General features: G+C 41.7%; 1 protein-coding gene across 1 annotated transcript in view; it reads right to left on the minus strand.

The window, feature by feature from the left end:
- The window catches only part of LOC124623109 (odorant receptor 4-like), a 117,186-nt gene that overhangs the window by 84,392 nt on the left and 10,043 nt on the right, over positions 1-22,751 (minus strand). The window contains exons 2-3 of the mRNA XM_047148898.1: positions 19,596-19,826; positions 4,605-4,754 (exon numbers count right to left, since the gene is read on the minus strand). Coding sequence (XP_047004854.1) covers positions 4,605-4,754; positions 19,596-19,826 — 381 coding nt within the window. The remainder of the gene's footprint in view (positions 1-4,604; positions 4,755-19,595; positions 19,827-22,751) is intronic.

Raw genomic sequence — 22,751 nt, forward strand, 5'->3', positions numbered from 1 at the left:
TGTGTGATGAGGTAAATGATAGTTAAGGGAGTTGAAAACTTATTTGTTATAGGGGACTGGAATTTCACAGAAAGCAAAATAAGAGAAGGCAAAATAGTAGGAGAAAATTGGCTAGGGGAAAGGAATGAAATAGGAAGCCACATGGTGGAAATTTGCAGAGAACATATGAGGGTGGTTTGAAAAGTTCTTAGAACAGAATGGAAAAGGAGTACTTACATCTCTGAAACTTTTTTTATGTTTCAATGTAGTCTCCTTGTAGATTAATGTAGTTGGTCCAATGATGTTCCAATCATTTGATCCCATCTCAAAAATGAGTTTCTTCCAGGCCTGCAGAATAGTTGTCAACTCCGGCTATCAATTCTTTTTTTGAAGTGAATCTTCATCCACCAAGAAAAATTTTCAGTTTTTGGAAGAGACAGAAGTCTGATGGAGCCATATCAGGTGAATAAGGTGCGTGTGGCAACAATTCATACCTTAGTTTGTGTAATTTTGCCATGGCAACGGCACATGTGTGCGGGTGCGCATTGTCTTCATGGAAGATGACTTTCTTTGTTGTTAAACCTGGCCTTCTTTCACATATCTTTTGTTGCAGTTTGTCCAGAAAGTTAGCATAATATTCTCTAGTAACTGTTTGCCCAGTGGGGAGATAATTTAAAAATAGAATCTCCTTCACATCCCAGAACACAGATGCCATGACCTTTGCTGCTGAAGGAATTGTCTTTGCTTTCTTTGGTGACGGAGAATCAGCATGTTTCCACTGTTTTATCTGTGGTTACAAACTGGCACAAAAAATCTTGTTTGTTTCTCTTAAAATGGGCCAAACATTGTTCCGATATGTCCATTCTCATCTTGCAGATAATTTGTTTTCATTTCTAATTCTTCAGTTAAAAAGTGATACACCATTTCACTTGACATCTGGCATGCGTGAGTAGTTTCACATACTTTCAATTGGCAATCCTCCATTACCATTTTGTGCACTTTTGCAATGATTTCTGAGGGAGTGACACATCTTGGCCAACCACAGCACGGATCTTCATCTAAGCTCTCCTGACCAAATTTAAATTCATTTGTCCACTTGGCAACAGTTGAATATGAAGAAACAGAGTACCCCAGTTTGTTCTGGAAATCGGCATGGTTGTCCTTAGCTTTCATACCTTTCTTTACGAAATACTTAATCAATGCTTCAATCTCGATTTTTTTCCCTCTTTGAAAATCACTAGACGGGAACTCAGAGCCACATCACTGCCACAGGTCTCTTCCAAGAGCACTGACATGGCACATGTTTACAGGCAACAGTCCAATGAATATCACGTGAACAACTCATTGCGCTAGTGCTGACCTCTCGTGGTGGTTCTGAGAACTTTTCTAACCACCGTCATAATTTAATCAGTAGTAGTAGGTGGTTTAAATATCATGAAAGAAAATTGTATATATGGAAAAGACTGGAGACAAGAAGGTTTCAAATAGATTACATTATGGCGAGACAGAGATTTTGAAACCAGATTCTAAACTGCAAAATGTTTCTAGGGGCAGATGTGGATTCTGACTACAGTTTATTGGTTATGAACTGCAGTTAAGGAGATGGGACCTAGATGAGTTGAGAGAACCAGAGGTGGCCAAGAATTTCAAAGGAAGCATAAGAAAACAATTGACTGAAACAGGGGCAAGGAACACAGAAGAAGACAAATGGGGAGTCTTGAAAGATGGAGTAGTGAATACAGCAGAGGATCAAACAGGAAAATGATAAAACCAAGCAGATATCCTTGGATAACACATGTGACATTGAATCTAACAGATGAAAAGAGATGTTATAAAAAAAAGCAGAAAATTGAGAAGACACAGAGAATACTGACATTTAGAAAATGGGATTGTCACGAAGTGCACAGTGACAAAGCAGGAATTGTTAGACAAGAAATATAAGGGTGCAGAAGCTTACATAATTGGGGGAAATATAATGTAATTGGATGAATAAAAAATGTATTCACCAAGTGGCGGCAGGAGAATACACGTGCGAAAAGTATTATATATGCAAGCTTTCAGAGCCAGTGGCTCCTTCTTCTGGCAGAAGGGTTGAATGAAAAAGAAGAAGGGTTAAGGAAAAGGACTGGTAAGGTTTAGAAAAAAGGTAGAGTTTGAGAAAGTCACCCAGAATCCTGGGTCAAGGGAGACTTCCCAGACAGGATGAGAAGGAAAGACCGATAGTTGGGAACTGCTACAGATGAAATTTGAAAACCTGAGAGCTTAAAGGTGAAAAATAGGGTAATATGGAAGATAGAGATTACTGCTGAAACACTGTACATGAGTTAATAAGAGCTAAAAGCTAAATGCATTGTATGTGATAGAGGTGGGAGGGGGACAGCGAAAACATGCTTTTCCACTCTCAAAACTAAGATCCCAGATACTGCTGTCCTTTGGAGTTTCTCCCAAAGGCTGAACACTGGAAGTAACTGTTTCTGGATGTAGTCCTAGTCTACACCAGCCTCTTTCACAGTTTCAGATACAGCAATCTCTTTTACTTACCCTACATGCCTCATCTGCCACATCCCAGTCCACCAGACTTCTCTCCTACAAAATCCTGCAGTTATCTGCCCCTTATGTTTCCTTGAATGGTGTCATCTGCCTAGTCAACTTCAAACAGCAACAACATGCCAGACTTGACCTAAAAAAAGTATCCCACCATCTCCTAAGCTATCTCAATAGTGGTGTTTCCCTTCCTGTCCCTCTGCAGCTCCCTAAAAATCCACATCATCAGCCACCACTTCTTTTCTATACACTGAGCTTGGCAAAACTCCTTAACATCCCCCAGCCCTCAGCACTGCCTCCCAGATCAATAATAACTTATAATCACAAGAACGAGTCACAACAGTACAGTATTCCCAGCTTCTCATCTAAAGCACTCTCCCTTCCTGAAATAATCTGTATTATCCAAGAGTCTCACTTTCAGCTCTAAACCTACATTTAATCATGCTGCTTTGGTGAAGGACCTACTTTCCTTCACACATAATGTCAACTGGAAATATCACTTTGCAGCCCAACCCCGAAACCTTTGCAACAACAAACCTGACGTTCACCCCTGTCTTGAACAGTTCTGACCTTGATCCACTACCACTACCTCAAAACCATCCTTTACAAGCCTTCTAAGAATTCTTCACATCCAGCATTGCTTCACAACCCTCCCCCAGATCCCTACAATATGACCCAAACCCCTCCTATGCAGAGCTCCATGCTAGTCATTCCCTAAAAGCTGATGGCTCCTTTCAGCAGACAAAGGATCTACCCCTGTGGTACCTTACCGACAGGAGTATGTTAGTGGAGGTCTACGCCAGCTGTCTGACACCTCTACATACAGCATCTGTCTTCAAGATGCCATCCCTGTGATTCACACTGACCTGAAATCCCTCCTTAAAATCTCAGGCCCCTCACAAGTACTAATACCTCAATCCATAAAACTTCTCACCCAACACAAACCATGCACCCCCATCTTTTACCTTCTTCCTATTATCTACAAACCCAAACAACCTGGGCTCACTGCCTTGAACATTTCCAAAAGCTGGAAATCCTAGCTGTCCCCTGTGAATACATTTTACAAAGTGTTATGTATGTAAAAAAAAAATATTGACTGCTATATGAAAAATTCTTTAGTACACAGCTATGAAACTAGAAACCAATACAATCTGCATCTAGAGAGGAAAAATAAAGTTAAAACTCAGCAGAGCTTGTTGTACAATGCTGTTAAATTATATAATAAATTACCCCAAAAAATAAAAGATGTTGACACAATCGGACAGTTCAAAACGAAACTAAAATTTTTTTTATTAAATAAAAGTTATTACGCAGTAATGGACTATCTGAATTAAAACATGTAGTGTAATTAAAGTAGCCTGCATTGTAATACATGAGGAAATAGTTATAATATGAAATCAAAAATTGTACAGTACTATAAGAAAATTACAAATTACACAAGGATATAAAACTAATTTAAGATACCTCAAAAATGTGTGTAAATACAAAAATATGTGTATAATTGTGGGTATATTGTATTGTATATGATTTTGCTGACGAAATCCACACAACGTAAATTGTTACATGGATTAATAAAGAAATCAATCAATCAATCCCATAGCTGCTGGCTTCAAAGCACCCACCAAACGTAGTTGAATGACACCTGCAATGCACAGTTCAAAGACTGTTGACAGAATCATTAATAAATACAGTAGAATATGAGTGTCTGGCTAAACAGGTGTTAATATTGAATCATTAATAAACACTTTAAGAATGTAAGTGTCTGGCTAAACAGGTGTTAATACTTTTTTTCATGGTTCTATACGTTCTTGGCCACAATCGCAAAAATTATACACACCAGGTGGCACCAGTGAATGATGTATATTTTTCCTGGTGGGCTTACAAATCATTTTCATGGCCTGCTTTGCTATAGAGCTGATCAGTCCATATGTGCTACATGTGACCATCAGCAGTTGCTGAGGACTGATGCTGAAGGTCTGCTTCTGGTGGCTTGTAGATTTAGCATGTTGTGACACATAAGTCTCGAGCGAATGCAAATCGTGAATTGTGTGTGCCATACCTGATGACTGCTAACTACTGACCTGTATGCCAAAATAGATGGTGCGCCCAAGCCTCTGGTAGGAGTGCCGTGTGGCACTGCCACTGTCTCCACCATAATGGCAGTTCCTGCAGCTCAGCAGCAGCTGCACCGCTTCCTGCATGGCTGCTCGCTGGTGAACGAAGCATGCCACCTGCTTTGCCAGGGCAGAACAGATGCTGCAGATGACATTGCACTATACTAGACTACAGCGAATGCAGATCCATTCTGAATAATCAACATTGGTGGGAAAATTCTGTCTTATCCAAAGCACAATAATTAATTCAATTTTATTTTATCCACATCTTTAACACATTCCATGCTGTCATCAATCAGTTAATATCTAAAGTCTGAAAAATCATGAAAGGACGTCATATTCGTATCCAGAAACCAATGTCTTGTGAAATGGTACTTGAACACAGTGTACCACAGGGCTCTGAAATTGGTCCTCTGCTCTTTTTAATATTTGTCAATGACTTTAAACTGTGATGGTCATTCCCTGCTTTTTGCAGATGGTACAACATTAATGACTAATTGTAGAAAACACTAAAGGATGTTGACATTTTGTTTGAAGTAGCCAAAAAGCGGTTCGAAGCAAACAAAATGAAATTAAATGAAAATAAAATCCAGAAAATATAATGCATCTTTGGCGGCTGTGGACCCATAGCAAATGTTTATACCGGAAAACTTCCAGGAATCACAGTTGACAATCAAACACACTGCACAATATGTGTTTCAAACTGTCAAGACTAATTTACCTCCTCGGGGAGCTCAAATGTATGATAACAGATCAGTACTTAATTGCAGTATATTATGCACTGTTCCACAGCCACATCACACATGGATCGCTGCTGCAGGGACACTCTACTGGAAGTAAAAACATATTGCTCCTACAAATGAGGGCTGTAAGAATAATATCTACCAGCAATAAGTTTGACCACTGCAGATACATTTTCAAGCAGTTGGGTGTAATGATTTCTTCAACTCTGTAGCCTAGGATCCTCGTGCAAGAGACAAGAGATTCACTATTACAACACCATACATAAAGCTGACATTGATATTCCAAACTGTCGCCTATGCAAACACTGGATAGGTTTCCCACAGTAGCCTGGAAAGTGGTCAACCACCTGTCACCAGATGTTCGAACATTGCCACTTAGGATGTTCAGAGCTAGACTGATACATGTGCCCATGCAGCAGCCACTATATTCTGTAAATCAATTTTTCTCTACAATTGGAATTGTAGACTGCTCAACATGATGCTGCCACGTGTGAAGCAACAAACTGGAAATATGAAGAGCTGTAAAGTGTTGTTTATAACCATTAAAAGAAAGTAAACTTTTCAGGGGTGGGAAAATGTCACTAAAATTGTGCTGAAAAGTATGAGTTTGTGTTACAAAGTTCTAGATGATTGAAAAGTTCTGTTAGAACATCTTGTCTGTTATCTTAGATTTAGTAGTAGCTGTAATAGATAATCAGTAAGATGTAAAGCAATCTGCCTGGCCATGGCTGGTGAACAACGCTGACTTAGTAATAATACCTCCCTCGCTCCTCATCCTCCTCACACCATCCTCCCGCTCCACAAGATCATATCTAACAACTCATCTCTCTCTCTCTCTCTCTCTCTCTCTCTCTCTCTCTCTCTCTTTCTCTGTTGTAATACACCATAACCATGTATACCTGATGGGAGGCACATGTATCTCATATTGTATACCACTGACACCATGGCATATATGCTTACTACAGCAGGAAATAGTATCCTACTGTACCAAAATTTCTAAGGTCATTAAAAGAAAGTAAACTTTTCAGGGGTGGGAAAATGTCACTAAAATTGTGCTGAAAAGTATGAGTTTGTGTTACAAAGTTCTAGATGATTGAAAAGTTCTGTTAGAAAAGGCAGACATTGTTAAGGCTGAAAGCATACTCTTGCACAAAATTGTGGGCAAAGACATACATTCAGTAATGTGATTAGATGAAATGTAGATTAACACTGGGGGAGCTGTCAGTAAATGCTGGGAGGGTGACAACCCAAGCAGTAGTAGTCATCAGCCATGGGAAGAGGAACTAGAGATTAATTGCACGTGCAGGCTCATCCAGTGGCTTTGTTCCTGATGCACTTTTAGTTTTTAGGTCCAACGAGACAGGTGATTACCATGAAAACATGGGTCATTCACGATTTTTTGAATGGTCCTGTACCTACTACAACTGTAGTGTACAATGCTCCACAGCATTCAGTAATACTGAACAAAACCCTAACCACAAATGACCATAAAGAAGTTCTGGTGCAGTGGTTACAGATGTGAAATATTACTGCTGATGTGAGTATGGCAGAGCTTCTGTTATATTTGCTTGTGAAACAAATAAGCCTACAATGCCTATATATGTACTAGATGGAATCACCAAGGAACAGCATCATACTTTGATAAGGGTACTACCATGTGACTGCCATTTCAACCACAGTGAGTTAGTATGGAGCGATGTGAAGATCCACAGCAGGAACAACAACAAGTCCTTTAAAATAGTATAGGTGGAAGGCTGTTTTGTGGAGCTCTGGAAAAGAAAGTTGAGCATGCCAAAAAACTTATCCAAGCAGCATGGACAATGGAAGGTATCATCAGTGACCATGAAAAACTAATGATTTGGCCTGGTGATAACAATGATAAAGATGTTTTAGCACTGATTCTGACAACAGTGACAACGGGGAACTGGATGGAATTCTACCATTAGTGCTATAAATTGGTGAGTCAAAAGCTATAAATATTGGTTATTTATTGCATCACTGACATTATAAAATGTAGTCTGAGAACTTACAGCCTTGGTTATTATTTATTTTGTAAACTACGCACCATATTGTTTTCAAGATGTTGATCATCATCAAATGATTATTTGCTGTGTTTCTTTGCTCTGTTATCAAAAGTATGTGCTTTTTTATGCTTATATCTACATTACTATGTGGTTGACAATATTATGAAAAGGATAGATTATTATTCACCAAATAGTGGAGATACTGAGTGGCAGACATGAACATCAAAAAGGATCCTAAATAAGTGAGCTTTTGGGCAAAAGGCCTTCTTCTAAAGTATGAATGCTGTGTTGGTCAGAGTGCTCAGCAATTGGTGGTTGAATTGAATTTTATTTGATCCTGTAGGATTACATGGTGTACAGTGAACATACATGTAGTATAGGATATATCAAAAATACATAACCCATCATTATCACATACTTCCTAACCCTAACATTATTGATTGTAATTAACAATATTTACAAGTTTAATGTGAGCTGGAATCATCAACAGTGTAAAATTCCTTTTCCACTAGGTAGTCTTTTAGGTTCTTTAGAAACTTAGCGTCATGCACCTTGTCACGCAGTTTTTTAGGCAAACTTCTTAATAATTTGATGACTGTGTATTGGGGTCCTTTTTCAAGCATTGCCAGTCAGTGGAGTATGCTTTGTATGTCATTCTTCCTCTGTGTGTTGTGGGTGTTTACACCAGTATTTTTAGTCCACTCTGGACTATCTTTTGTGACATGTAGTACAGTTTTATATATGTAAAAGAAGGAAAAAGTTAAGATGCCTAGTCTTTTGAAGCAGTTTCTGCATGTTTCAGAAGTCTTTCTTCTTAATATTATTTTGGCTGCTTTTTTTGTAATGTGAACACACTTTTTATTTCTTGAATGTTCGAGTTTCCCCACACTACCAGTCCATACTGCAGGTATGGTTCAGAGTGTCCATGGTATACTGTGTGCAGAAGCACTGGCACACAAAAGGCAATGGTGCTGAGTTCAAGTCTTGGTCTGGATCACAGTTTTAATCTGCCAGGAAGTTTCATAGAATCTGTTTGTCTGCATACTGTGCTAGCTGCCTCATTATAAATATGATGGAGCTGAGTTTCTTACAGGCAGGATTAATATGTTGTTTCTATTTCAGCTTGTTAATCACAGTAATACCCAAGAATCTAGTCAATTTTACTTCTTCTAGTCTTGTTTCATCCACCTCTAAACCCACGTGCACAGACTTCTCTCTATTTCTGAACACTGCATACATAGTATTTTTTTAAGTTTATAACAAGTCTATTTTCCAGGAGCTGTTGAGATGTGGTGTTTGCAGATATGTATGCTCTTTTCTCAAGCTGTGCCATAGTTTGGTCATTGTTCAGTATTGTCATGTCATCTGATACAATATTTTCTCTTCAACATTTATGTCATTAACAACAGATTAAACAGCAATGACCCCATTATCTGTCTCTGCGGCACTCCATATTTCATGGTTTTGATGTCTGATATGCATCCACTACTGGTACATATTGCTTCCTGTTCCATAGGTATGATTCTATCTGCTTCCGTGTTTCCCATTGAATATCACAGTTTTCCAATTTTCTTTTTAGTATTTCATGGTCAATAGTGTCAAATGCTTTGGAGAGATCCAAAAACATTGCTGATACAACTTGTTTTTCATCTAAGGACTGCATAATATATTCTGTCAGACTGGCAAATGCTGATTCTGTAGATCTACTCTTTTGAAACCATGCTGTGTTTGTATGAGAATGTTGTATTTGTCCAGGTAATCAATTAATTTATGATACATATGCATTTTCAAGATTTTTTAGAAACTTGATGTCAGTGATACTGGCCTGTAGTTGTTGAGATCGTCCTTATCTCCTTTTTTGTACACTGGTACCACCCTACTTATCTTTTGTTTTTCTGGAAAAATTCCATCTTTTAGAGAGCTGTTTGCTATGTCCAGCAATGGTGAGATTATTTCTCACTTACTTGTTTTGTTACATGATTCAGTATCTCATCATCACCAGCTGATTCCTTGGACTTCAGCTTCTGTATAGTTTTCCTCAGTTCAGCTTCTGTGACTGATTTCAAGAGCATGGTTCTGCTTGATTTTTGCGATATCTTAGTAACCTTCTTTTGTGGACTATTTCTTTCCAATTTTTAGTTCCCTACCACATTTATACAGTTATCATTGAGTATGTTAGCTATCTCTGTACCATCTGTAACCACTGTGTTGTTTATTTTCATTGACCTGAATCTGTTTCTTTGTTTATCCAGCTTTTTCTTGTCTTTCACCACTAATTGCATTCCAAGCTGCCTTGTTTCTTGAGTTCACCATGGAAGCATTAATTGCTCTCATTTTTGCCTCTTGTGCTATTTTCCTTTCCTTCTTTTGTAGCATTTTATGATTTTCTGCTTGACCCCTCTGTCTCAGATTCTGCAGCTTCCTTCGCAGTTCTGTTATTTCACTGGTAATCCACCTTGTCTGATCCTGCATCTTTTCTTGCCTCTTTACTTTGGGGAATGCTACATTAAAATGATGTTTAGTAGTTGTACTAAAGGAATCATATTTTTCAGTTACATTCTGCATCTATAGGGCTTAATTACAGGTTTCCCTGCTTAATATTGTTCTCAAGATGTTAACATTTTGTTCACTGATGTTCCTGATTTCTTTGGTTGTTTGATTTGGTTCAGATATTATGTCCTTACTCCTGCAGAAGCAGATCAGCTGTCCATAATGATCAGATATTTCTGTCTGTACTACATGTGACTCATAGTTAGACCTAGTAATATCAATAACTGACAAGAGAAGTCACTCTTGTTGGTTCAGGTATCATTGCCTCCATATTGTATTGTATTAACAATTCTTCAGAATCTTGTCTTGGTTTTGATTTTTTCCCCTTGTCAATATTGAAGTTTCTTCATATTCATTCTCAGTAAGTTGGTCACTTTGTTCAGAAAAATGCTAATCTTGCCACTTGGTGATCTGTACACACACACAAACAATCTAAAGTCATCAGTCACTACACCAGCAATTTCAAAGTCTTTTTCTCTAGCTATAGGCAATTTCACACCTTTACTGTTTGCAGTTTTTAGGGGCTTTCCTGTTTTAATATATATGGAAACTCCATCACCTTTATGTTTAGATCTACAGAAGTAACTAGATGAGATACAGCCCTTTATTGTCAAGTTAGCTATCTGGGTTTCATTTGGGCCCTGTTTACTGATACAGTTGTCTCTGGGCCTCAGCTTATTGGTGGCCATTCATGTGGACAGTCACTTATTGGTTGTTATGCCCACATAAAATGCAGCACTGTGGGTGCAGCTTAGATTGTAGATCACATGACTGCTTTCACAGGTAGTACTGTGTGATGTTTCTGACCAAATTGGACAAGACGGTGGTGGGAGGATGCATGTAACAGGTCTTGCATCTAGGTTTATTGCAGGGATATGACCCATGAGGCAAAGGGTTGGGAGCAAGGGTAATGTAGGGATGGGCAAGAATATTGTGTAGGTTTGGTGGGCAGTGGAATACCACAGTAGGGAAGGATAGTTGGTATGATATTCCTCATTTCAGGACACGATGAGGTTGTTAAAACCTTAGCAGAGAATGTGATGTAGTTGCTCCAGTCCTGTGTAGTACTGAGTCATAACTTTGGGAGCTAGTGGGTCATTGGAGAGATTAGGCACAGGAGATCTGTTCCTGTACACAGTTGGGAGGGTAATTTCGGTCTGTGAAGGCCTCAGTGAGACCCTTGGTATATTTGGAGAGGGCTGCTTGTCACTACAGATGTGAAAGCCATGGGTGGCTAGATTGTATGGAATGAACTTCTTGGTATGGAATGGGTGGCTGCTGTCAAAGTGGAGGAATTGCTGGTGGTTAGTAGGTTTGATATGGATGGAAGTAAAGATGTAGCCATCTCTGAGGTGGAGGTCAGCAATGAGGAAGGTGGTTTGTTGGGTTGAGGAGGACCAGGTAAAGCGAATGGGAGAGAAGTTATTGAGCTTCTGGAGGAATGTGGATAGGGTGTCCTCACCCTCGATCCAAGTCATGAAGATGTTGTCAATCAAGCTGAACCAAGTTAGGGGTTTGGTCTGTGGATGGTTAGAAAGGATTCTTCTAGATGACCCATGAATAGGTTGGCATAGGGTAGTGCTGTGTGGGTGCCCATTGCCGTACCCCGGATTTATTTGTAGGTGGTGATTTCAAAGGTGAAGTAATTGTGGGAGAGGATGAAGTTGGTCATGGTGACCAGGAAGGAGGTTGCAGGTTTCATGTCTGTTGGGCATTAGGAAAGGTAGTGTTCAATAGCAGCAAGAATTGGGGCATTAGGGATATTAGTAAAAAGGGAGAGGGCATCAATAGTGAGGAGCAGGGCACCATGGGGTAAAGGAACAGGAATTGTGGAGAGCTGGTGGAGGAAATTGTTGATGTCTTTTATATAGGAGGGTAGACTGTGGGTAATAGGCTGAAGGTGTTGGTCTCTGAGCATAGTGATGCTCTCAGTGGGGGTACAGTAACCAGCCACAATGGGTCATCTTGGTTGGTTGGGTTTATGGACATTAGGAAGCACGTAAAAAGTAGGAGTGCAGGGAATGGTACAGGTAAGGAGAGTGACAGACCCAGGTGAGAGGTTCTAAGATAGGCCTAAGGATTTGTGGAGAGGGCCTAAGGATTTGTGGAGAGATTGGAGTCCTGTTGGATTTCTGGAATGGGGTCACCGTGGCAGGATTTGTAGATGGATGAAACTGACAGCTGGTGGAGTCCTTTCACCTGTTAATCCCTGCAGTTAAAAACACAATAGTGAAGGCCTTATCAGCAGATAGGATTATAAGCTTGGGATCAGTTTTAAGGTGGTGTATTGTGGCTCTTTCTGAGAATGTGAGGTTAGCTTGCATGTTGAAGGATTTGGCGAATGGGGGTGAGAGAAGCTTTAAGGTTGAGAAATTCTGGAATATTAGCAGGGGTGATTTGGGGACTGTGGGGTGGATCACAGTTGATGGAGGAGTGAAATGCGTCAGGCAGGGTTCAGCATTGGTTTTGGGTTGAGTCTGATTGGTAGTGTTGGTGGTGAATAAGTGTTTCCACTGTAGAGACCACAAGAATTGAAGTTGCGGGTGGCACTTCAAAGGCACTGACAGATATGTCACAATGTTCCATTGTTTCTAAGTCTAGTTCATCAATGAGGAACTTGCAAAAGAAGCTTAACTTATTACATTATTCTGAATGCAGGAAGCAAGTCTGCTTAATCCTCTGGGTCCACTGACGGAAACTCAAGATGTCTGAAGATAAGTAAAAACTGCTGAACTTACGTTGGTTTTTCCCTAAAGAAGTAGTAATAACTTGCTAAGAAGATGAAGTAGAGGTAGCAGTGTCAGTATATATAGCTTTAAAAAGTTTTTTCTTGCAGCTAGAACACGAGAACTTGTTTCTCTTTCTGCAGTTTTCAGCATTTTAATCTCGATTTCATGTAAAATGACCATTACCTTGCTTTAAGTTGTTGCTACGCTATTGATTGTCACTCACTATGTTGTAGTCTTTGGCCGAATGAGTGTGAGCTTTGCAAAAGGGTCGTACTTCTCCTGTCAGTTTTAGCGAGTTTTTAGCTTGCTTTGAATTTATGTGAAGTGTTGCTGCAGTGGGTGTGAAGTTAGAGGAAGACAAATGTTCTGCACGAACCTTTTGTGCAATAAGAACACCATAACGCCTTCTTCCAAAAAGTTCAGTACGGTAATTTCAATATGTCTCCTTCCAATACTTCAGTTCCAGCATGAATAACCCATTTGTGACATATTTCAGCAAGAAATGCTCGCAGAATTTTCGGAGAATAACCCATTTACGACATATTTCAGCAAGAAATGCTCGCAGAATTTTCGGAGTGAGAACTTTACGGTACCTTCTCCTAAAGCATGCAGTTGGCTGATGACTCGGTGGTTTACGAAAAGGTGTCATCGTGGAGTGACTGTAGGAGGATACAAGACGACTTAGAGAAAATTTCTTGTTGGTGTGGTGATTAGCAGCTTGCTCTAAATCTAAAAAGAAAAAAAAAAGTTATTGCAGATGAATAAGAAAACAGAAATTCCGCAGTGTTCGAATACAGCATTAGAAGCTTGCTGCTTGACACAGCAACGTCGATTAAATATCTAGCTGTAACGTTGCAAAGCAGTATGAAATGGAACGAGCACATAAAGATGGTAGCAGGGAAGGTGAACTGTTGACTTCGGTTCACTGGGAGAATTTTAGGAAATTGTAGCTCATCTATATAGGAGATCGCTTATAGAACACAAGAATGCGTCTTACATTTTCAAAGAGTACAGCTTTTAATCTGCTTTATCATTACACCTGTAACATTTTACTCATGTAGTAGGCGTTTATTTCTTGCTCTCAGCAAGAAAGACTTTACTCCTTATTTCAAGAAGAGATCATTTAATTACTTCATTCAAGAAACTTCTGGATTGCGCTGAAGGCGAGCGTAAGGAAGGGCTATAGGGGCGCAAGGAGACCCATAAACGGAAACAAAAAATTAATTAGTTGAAATATAAAAGAATTTTAAAAATGCCAGTGCCCATTAGAAAAATTTGGTACGTATGTACCAAGTACGTATGGAACTCTCTGACCGCGCGCCCTACTCGCATTTTTTGGTACTATTTGCTCCGGTGGATTACATACATCAATACTCTTAACATAAAATGAGACGAAATGCGGATTAAAAATGTAAAGACGAGTGTGTGCTCGATATCTGACCTTTGCGTGTATTCTGCGCCGTATTTATGAGCAGACATAAATACATACATCAGAACAGAATTACAAGTGGAAAACAACACTTCTGGCAGAAATTTCCGCATCCTATCGCGTTGTCAGTTCGTGCAGCTGGCTACTATTTGACTTTACCTCGGCCGGCCGGTGTGGCCGTGCGGTTAAAGGCGCTTCAGTCTAGAACCGCGTGACCGCTACGGTCGCAGGTTCGAATCCTGCCTCGGGCATGGATGTGTGTGATGTCCTTAGGTTAGTTAGGTTTAATTAGTTCTAAGTTCTAGGCGACTGATGACCTCAGCAGTTAAGTCGCATAGTGCTCAGAACCATTTGAACCATTTTTTTGACTTTACCTCAGCGATTAAAAAATCTACTCTAAAACACTCACTTGGTACACAGCTAGTGAATATCAATGTGGATGAAAAACGATACAAAATTCCCCGTCGTCTGCATTCACATTGTCTTAAAACTTTCTCACACTAGTTCGTCCAGTGAATGAAGTGAATGTATCGTACAGGTTGTAATCGACCTCCAGAGAAACAGAGTTCTCTTTCGGTGTGGAGCAGCCTTCTTTACGGTACTATCAGGAACCACTGCTATATGTAGGTTGGTGGCCTACGGGAATGGTTCTAGCTGCGCATGCTTAAGGTCCGAGTTCGATCCACACGTCAAGCAAGCATTTTTAACGAGCACAAGCAGACCCTCTTTAACTCAGACAACATAAGTTGAACACTGTAGGGTATGCGCAGTGGTTCCTAATCCACATAAAACATGATATCCCTTCGCTACGCACTTTTGTAGAGTTGGCGTAGGTTGGATCCTGGCAAAGGCAGAAGTCACGCCAGGTAGAAACTCCGTCACGAATTTTTTTTCTTGTACGAGATTTTTTTTATTTATGAGCAAATCATTAAAATGTTCCAATGTGTGTGAATTCCTAAGGGACCAAACTGCTGAGGTCATCAGTCCCTAGACTTACATACTACTTGAACTAACTTAAACTAACTTATGCCAAGAACAACGCACACACGCATGCGTGAGGGAGGACTCAGACCTCCGGCGTGAGGGGCCGCACAATCCGTTACATGGCGGCTGAGACCGCGCGGCCACTCCGCGCGGAGAGCGAATCATCATGTAAGATCGACAGTCACTTATTTCTTATTGTATCTGAATTTGAGATTCCGAAACTGTTGATGGTGGACTGTGATTCGAACTCAAATCTTTCCTTTCGCTGGCTTTAACGCCTTTGAGACGATGCAGTCCCGTCATTTCACCGTTTCTCAAAGATTTCGAACTGTTCAACGTCCCCCTGAAGAGCGCAAATGTTGGTTTGAGTTCTGACCTGCACAAAGGTTTTCATCATGTCATTGCAAGATGTAGCATCCGCGCACCAAACTACAGGTGACAAATGGTTGTGATTTTTAACACTTCTCGGCACGTTGAGGCGTGGCACATTCTATCGCCCCTGTCTAGAGCCTGTGTATCGGGAGAATGACTCATGCGTGCCCAGTGACAGATGGTCTGAAGCTGGTTCAGTCGAATATGTAGTTCCAATTTTCATCTGCCAGTGGACAGTAGCGGACAGGACTAAACAGAAAGAACTATAATGCAGTTAATAATTTTGACCACCAGAGTCCAGCAGTGTGCACAGACATTCAAAAAACAGGTCAAGAGAATGTTTTTGTGAGTTGTTCTGTTTATTTCTTGAAGACTTTTTTTATTTATTTGTGTTTGTACAGTTTTGTATATGCTTTTAGTAGTGTGAATGATGCGTGACTGCGGTCTAAAATATATATGTAGATCACCGTTCTACTGATGAACGCTGTACGAACTAGTGTGAGAAAGTTTTAAGACAGTGTGAATGCAGACGACGGTGAATTTTGTATCATAATACGTTAAGTACGTTTATGGTAAAAGGAAAGCTAATTCGAGTGCAAATGAAAATAGTTAATAATGTAAATTATAAACAAAATATTAGCATGCTAAACATTTATTTAAGGAAAAAGTACAATTCAAAAGTGTGTTATTTGTTGATTAGTTAGTCATGAAAAGAGCGGACTAACGTGGGAGAATAATGCTTTTCTATAGGTCTTAAAGAAAACTAACCAATCAGAACAGAGCATTCTTTGCGCATCTTTTCTCTTGGAGATATAGAATGTTTACAGCAGTCTAAAGTTGTGGGAGCCCAGCCTTTCAGTTGTATGGTCGTGTGTAGTATAGGCTCTGAAGAAAGTTATAATTTGTCGGTTTTTGTTGTGCTACATGTTTCAAAAGTGTTTTGAAGTGAAGGCATATTTTTATTCCGGTGTGTTTTTTAGATAGTACGGATTTTTTAAGTAATTTTGTGCTTGAGAAAAGACAGCAATTGAGCAGATCGGTGACTAATAACTTGAGGGCATTATACACCGATTAATTTCATTTAAGAACAATTCGTTCAAATGGTTCAAATGGTTCTGAGCACTATGGGACTTAACATCTGTGGTCATCAGTCCCCTAGAACTTATAACTACTTAAACCTAACTAACCTAAGGACATCACACACATCCATGCCCGAGGCAGGATTCGAACCTGCGACCGTAGCAGTCGCGCGGTTCCGGGTGAAAGGGTTTGTGCATGACTGTGTTAAGATTAGCACAGGCTTGGCAGTGAACTTGTACGTTATCGAGCTTCAGAATATACCGATCTTTTGCCAGTATTTCCACCTGTCATTCAAAATTCCAGATTCTTAGAATAGTTACGTTCTATGCGGCCTGGTGCGAGTTGCAGTACGGTAGGTTTCTGCTCGGCTTTCCTACTGGCGATCTGGCGCAACGAGTTCACAGGTAGGTACAGGTAATGGACGAACATAACCGCGCGACCACAACGCGTTAGACAACAATGATTGGTACTGGTTTCGTCATATCATTTCAGGTTCAAACATGCCATCCTTAGTTACTGGTGAAAATTAATTCTACAGTCAACATCTCTTCGTGTGTAGTCAACGGCGGTAATACGTGCAGGGTTCGATTCCCAGCCAGCACAGAACTTTACGTCATGTTATCTCCAGTTCTGTGCACATCTCGTCATTGGTGAAATAAACCGACTTTCAACGCCTATTCTTGACTAGAAGTCAACGACGATGGGTGCCGGACACGAATCCAGGTAGGCCAAAACTTTTTCATCTCGTCATTTCAATTTCAATCAGATAGCTATTGGTGAAAAAATTACGATTCTAACATTTGATTGTGCATAGTTAACAATCCTATTAGGTGTTGTATTCGAATCTGCTCCAAAACTAAATTTTACGTAATGCCATACTTTATTACTTGTGATCGAAACCATATTTAATATTGTTCGTGGTTAATTAACTGGAACAATAATTGCTGCACTGGAGTGTCCAGTTCAGTGAAAATGTATTTTCAAGTTGAAACTTGCTTTTTGAAATGTCTTTTACTGTAATAAATTTATGTTTGCAAGCTTAATGTTATGTCATTTCTAAAATGATGTGTTTTGTGATATTTGTATTATTGTTATACTAATTTGCGTCTGTACTGATAGCCAAGCAAGGTAGTTATCTCTTGTGGTCTCTTGGAGTAACAATTTTGTACAGTCAAACTGTACCAGAAAGAGAGAAGAGAACCTGCAAGACAGGTTATGTGAACTGCAGACAAATCGGCCGAAACAGAATTCAGATCGTTCGGATATCTTTGAGCATGATAGTAGCCTGCCACTGGAGAACCTTTTGATATGGTATCTATTAATCATTATAGCACATATCTGGTTCAAATTGCTTGTGATGAAGCTGATCATCAGACAGGGAACACAAATACAGAGATATGTAAACAGGCAGAACACGGCACTGCGGTTGGCAATCCCTACATAAGACAATAAGCGTCTGCCGCAGTTGTTAGATCAGTTACTGCTGCTACAATGGCAGGTTATCAAGATTTAAGTGTTTTCAGACGTGGTTTTATAGCTGGCGCACGAGCGATGGGCCCGCATCTCGTGGTCGTGCGGTAGCGTTCTCGCTTCCCACGCCCGGGTTCCCGGGTTCGATTCCCGGCGGGGTAAGGCATTTTCTCTGCCTCGTGATGGCTGGGTGTTGTGTGCTGTCCTTAGGTTAGTTAGGTTTAAGTAGTTCTAAGTTCTAGGGGACTTATGACCACAGCAGTTGAGTCCCATAGTGCTCAGAGCCATTTGAACCAAGCCACGAGCGATGGAACACGGCACCTCCGAGGCAGTGATGAAGTGGGGATTTTCCCGTATGACCATTTCATGAGTGTGCCATGAATATCAGGAATCCGGTAAAACATCAAATATCAGACATCACTAAGGCCGGAAAAAAAGACCTTGCAAGAACGGGACTAACGACGACTGAAGAAAATCGTTCAGCATGGCAGAAGGCCACCCTTACGCAAATTGCTGCAGATTTCAGTGCTGGGCCATCAACAAGTGTCAGCGTTTGAACTATTCAACGAAACATCATCGATACGGGCTTTCGCAGCCGAATGCCCATTCGTGTTCCCTTGATGACGGCACGACACAAAGCCTTACACTCGCTTGGATCCATCAACACCGACATTGGTTGTAGATGACTGGAAACATGTTGTCTTGCCAGACGAGTCTTGTTTCAAATTGTATCATGCAGATGGAAGTGTGCGGGTATGGAGACAACCTCATGAGTCCATGGACCCTGCATGTCAGCAGGGGACTTTTCAAGCTGATGGAGGCTCTGTAATGGTGTGGGGCGTGTGCAGTTGGGGTGATATGAGACCCCTGATATGTTTAGATATGACTGTGACAGGTGACACATATGTAAGCATCCTTTCTGATCACCGGCTTGAATTCATGTCTATCGTGCATTCCGACGGATTTGCGCAATTCCAGCAGGCCAATGCGACATCCCACACATCCAAAGTAATTGCTACAGAGTGGCCGCAGGAACATACTTCTGAGTTTAACCATTTCTGCTGGGCACCAAACTCCCCAGACATGAACATTATTGAACTTATTTGGGATGCCTTCCAACGTGCTGTTCAGAAGGGATCACCGCCCCCTCGTGCTCTTACGGATTTATGGACAGCCCTGAAGGATTCATCGTGTCAGTTCCATTCGGCTCTACTTTGGACATTAGTCGACTCCAGGCCACGTCGTACTGTGGCACTTCTGTGTGCTTGTGGGGACCCTACACAATATTAGGCAGGTGTACCAGTTTCTTTGGTTGTTCAGTGTAAACAAACATGAAAAGGTTAATTATTGCAGTATGGTGTACATTATTTGACATAAATGTTCGTTAAATCCTTTAACACTTGCAACTCAACCAACATCGAGCAACTATGAGGTTTAATATCAGGTGAGAAATCTTATATTATGTTTGCTTTGTGGCGCATGTAACCAAGTGCGACTTTTCCCATTAGCCTAACAATGCTCTTTGTTTTGTGCTTTAAGAAATGCGTATATTGGCACTTTCGAAGAGTGGCCCTCACCTTGACAAAGACGAGGCTGCTGGCGAACAGAATGAAGACGTTCCAGGTGAGATCCAGGAGGTCGTGCGAGCGCTCCGTGGTGAGCTTGAGGGCCATGAGCAGAGGGCAGAGGGCCAGCAGCAGCAGGCAGGCGCCGTCAGAGACGCGTACCCCACTGGCCGCTGGCGGGGCGCGCCACAGCCGCAGCAGGCCCAAAATGGCCGCGCTGGGGCCGAGCAGGGACTCGCCCACCTGCGTGCGACCGCCAGAAAACACTGTCCTGCAAGGCACTTCACACCTTACTCGTACACAAGATCTTCACCGTACACTATCGGATCAAAAGTGTCTAAGCACACTTAATGGACATAATGTGAGGTGAGTCCACTCTTCCCATTTATGACGAATTAACTCTGCTGGGGACACTTTCAGTGAGGTGTCTGAACGGTTGTGGAGCAGTGGCAGCACATTATTCCTCAAGAGGCTAAACCAGAGATCGCTGGGATCGAATCTGACGTTCTACACTACTGGCCATTAAAATTGCTACACCAAGAAGATATGCAGATCATAAACGGGTATTCATTGGACAAATATATTATACTAGAACTGACATGTGATTACAATTTCACGCAGTTTGGGTGCATAGATCCTGAGAAATCAGAACCCAGAACAACCACCTCTGGCCATAATAACGGCCTTGACACGCCTGGGCATTGAGTCAAACAGAGCTTGGATGGCGTGTACAGGTACAGTTGCCCATGCAGCTTCAACACGATACCACAGTTCATCAAAAGTACTGACTGGCGTATTGTGACGAGCCAGTTGCTCGGCCACCATTGACCAGACGTTTTCAACTGGCGAGAGATCTGGAGAATGTGCTGGTCAGGGCAGCAGTCGAACATTTTCTGTATCCAGAAAGGCCCGTACAGGACCTGCAACATGCGGTCGTGCATTATCCTGCTGAAATGTAGGGTTTCACAGGAATCGAATGAAGGGTAGAGCCACAGGTCGTAATACATCTGAAATGTAACGTCCACTGTTCAAAGTGCCATCAATGCGAACAAGACATGACCGAGACGTGTAACCAATGGCACCCCACACCATCACGCTGGGTGATACGCCAGTATGGCAATGATGAATACACGCTTCTAATGTTCGTTCACCGTGATGTCGCCAAACACGGATGCGACCATCGTGATGCTGTAAGCAGAACCTGGATTCATCCGAAAAAATGACGTTTTGCAATTTGTGCACCCAGGTTCGTCGTTGAGTACACCATCGCAGGCGCTCCTGTCTGTGATGCAGCGTCAAAGGTAACCGCAGCCACGGTCTCTGAACTGATAGTCCATGCTGCTGCAAACGTCGTCGAACTGTTCGTGCAGATGGTTGTTGTCTTGCAAACGTTCCCATCTGTTGATTCAGGGATCGAGATGTGGCTGCACGATCCGTTACAGCCATGTGGGTAATATGCCCGTCATCTAGACTGCTAGTGATACAAGGCCGTTGGGATCCAGCACGGCGTTCCGTATTACCCTCCTGAACCAACCGATTCCATATTCTGCTAACAGTCATTGGATGTCACCAACGCGAGCAGCAATGTCGCGATACGATAAACCGCAATCGCGATAGGCTACAATCCGACCTTTATCAAAGTCGTATACGTGATGGTACACATTTCTCCTTCTTACAAAAGGCATCACAACAACGTTTCACCAGGCAACGTCTGTCAACTGCTGTTTGCCTATGAGAAATCAGTTGGAAATTTCCCTCATGTCAGCACGTTGTAGGTGTCGCCACCGGCGCCAACCTTGTGTGAATGCTCTGAAAAGCTAAACATTTGCATATCACAGCATCTTCTTCCTGTCGGTTATATTTTGCGTCTGTAGCACGTCATCTTCGTGGTGTAGCAATTTTAGTGGCCAGTAGTGTAACGCACTCGAGAGGCGCTTTGGGTTAAGATCAGGACTCTCGGCAGGCCAGTCTATTTCCGTAATGTTACAGTGCACAAATCATTGCCTGACTGTTACTACTTTATGCTAAGGTGCATCGTCATGCCAAACTGTTCCTCTACCATATATAATATTCAACATTGTTAAATGTGTTCATATCCTTCGGCGTTTAGTGTTTCCCTAAGCATAATAAGGGGACCACACGTAAGCATGAGAAACATCCCTATACTGTACCAACCCTCCAAACTACACTGCTGCCACTACACATGATCGCGGCTAACATTCTCCAGGCGTTCACCAAACCGAAACCCTTCCATCGGATTGCCACAGGGTGTACCGTGATTCATCACTCCAAATTACTCGCTTCCCGTCATCCACTGTCCAGTGGTGTCTATCTTTGCGTCGGACGGGATGGCCGAGCGGTTCTGGGCGCTACAGTCTGGAACCGCGCGACCGCTACGGTCGCAGATGCGAATCCTGCCTCAGGCATGGATGTGTGTGATGTCCTTAGGTTAGTTAGGTTTAAGTAGTTCTAACTTCTAGGGGTCTGATGACCTTAGAAGTTAAGTCCCATAGTGCTCAGAGCCATTTGAACCATTTGTCTATCTTTGCGCCACCTCAAGAGTCGCTTAGCACTGACTAGAGAAATGTGTGGTTCATTAGCAGCTGCTCGACCACTGCATCCCATTCTTTTTAACTCCCTACACACAGTCATTGGGTTGGTAGCACTTTGGAACTAACGAGTGAGTCCTCCTCCTGGTTACATCCGATTTCGTACAGCCACTATGTGCAGTGCTTGACGGTCCCTGTGCACAAAGTGTATGGGGTCTGACTGGTTCTTCACTCAGCTGTGGTTGCTCCTTCGCACTTCCACGTCACAATGACGTCACCAACAGTCGACTCGAGCAGCTTTAGAAGTGTGAGAGGGCGATGACGGATTTGTTACTCAGTTCAGATCCAACGACTGGCCCACTTTCGAAGTCACTGGGGACTCCCCACGGACCCATTATGTTTGCACTGCTTCTCTACTGACATCAATGTACTTCCTGCCTCCTTTTATACTGGCAGACACACCTCTTGTGACGTCTGGTGGTCAATTCTGCGTTACTCGGATGTGTCTGGATACTTTTGATCAGATAGTGTACTTAAACCTACAAACTGCCACACAGTTTCTTAAACTTATCCATCTTACAAGAGGAGGCCGCCAATTGTGAAATTCAGATTCGATTCA

Source organism: Schistocerca americana, chromosome 7 (genome assembly GCF_021461395.2).
Source record: "Schistocerca americana isolate TAMUIC-IGC-003095 chromosome 7, iqSchAmer2.1, whole genome shotgun sequence".
NCBI classification, from domain to species: domain Eukaryota; kingdom Metazoa; phylum Arthropoda; class Insecta; order Orthoptera; family Acrididae; genus Schistocerca; species Schistocerca americana.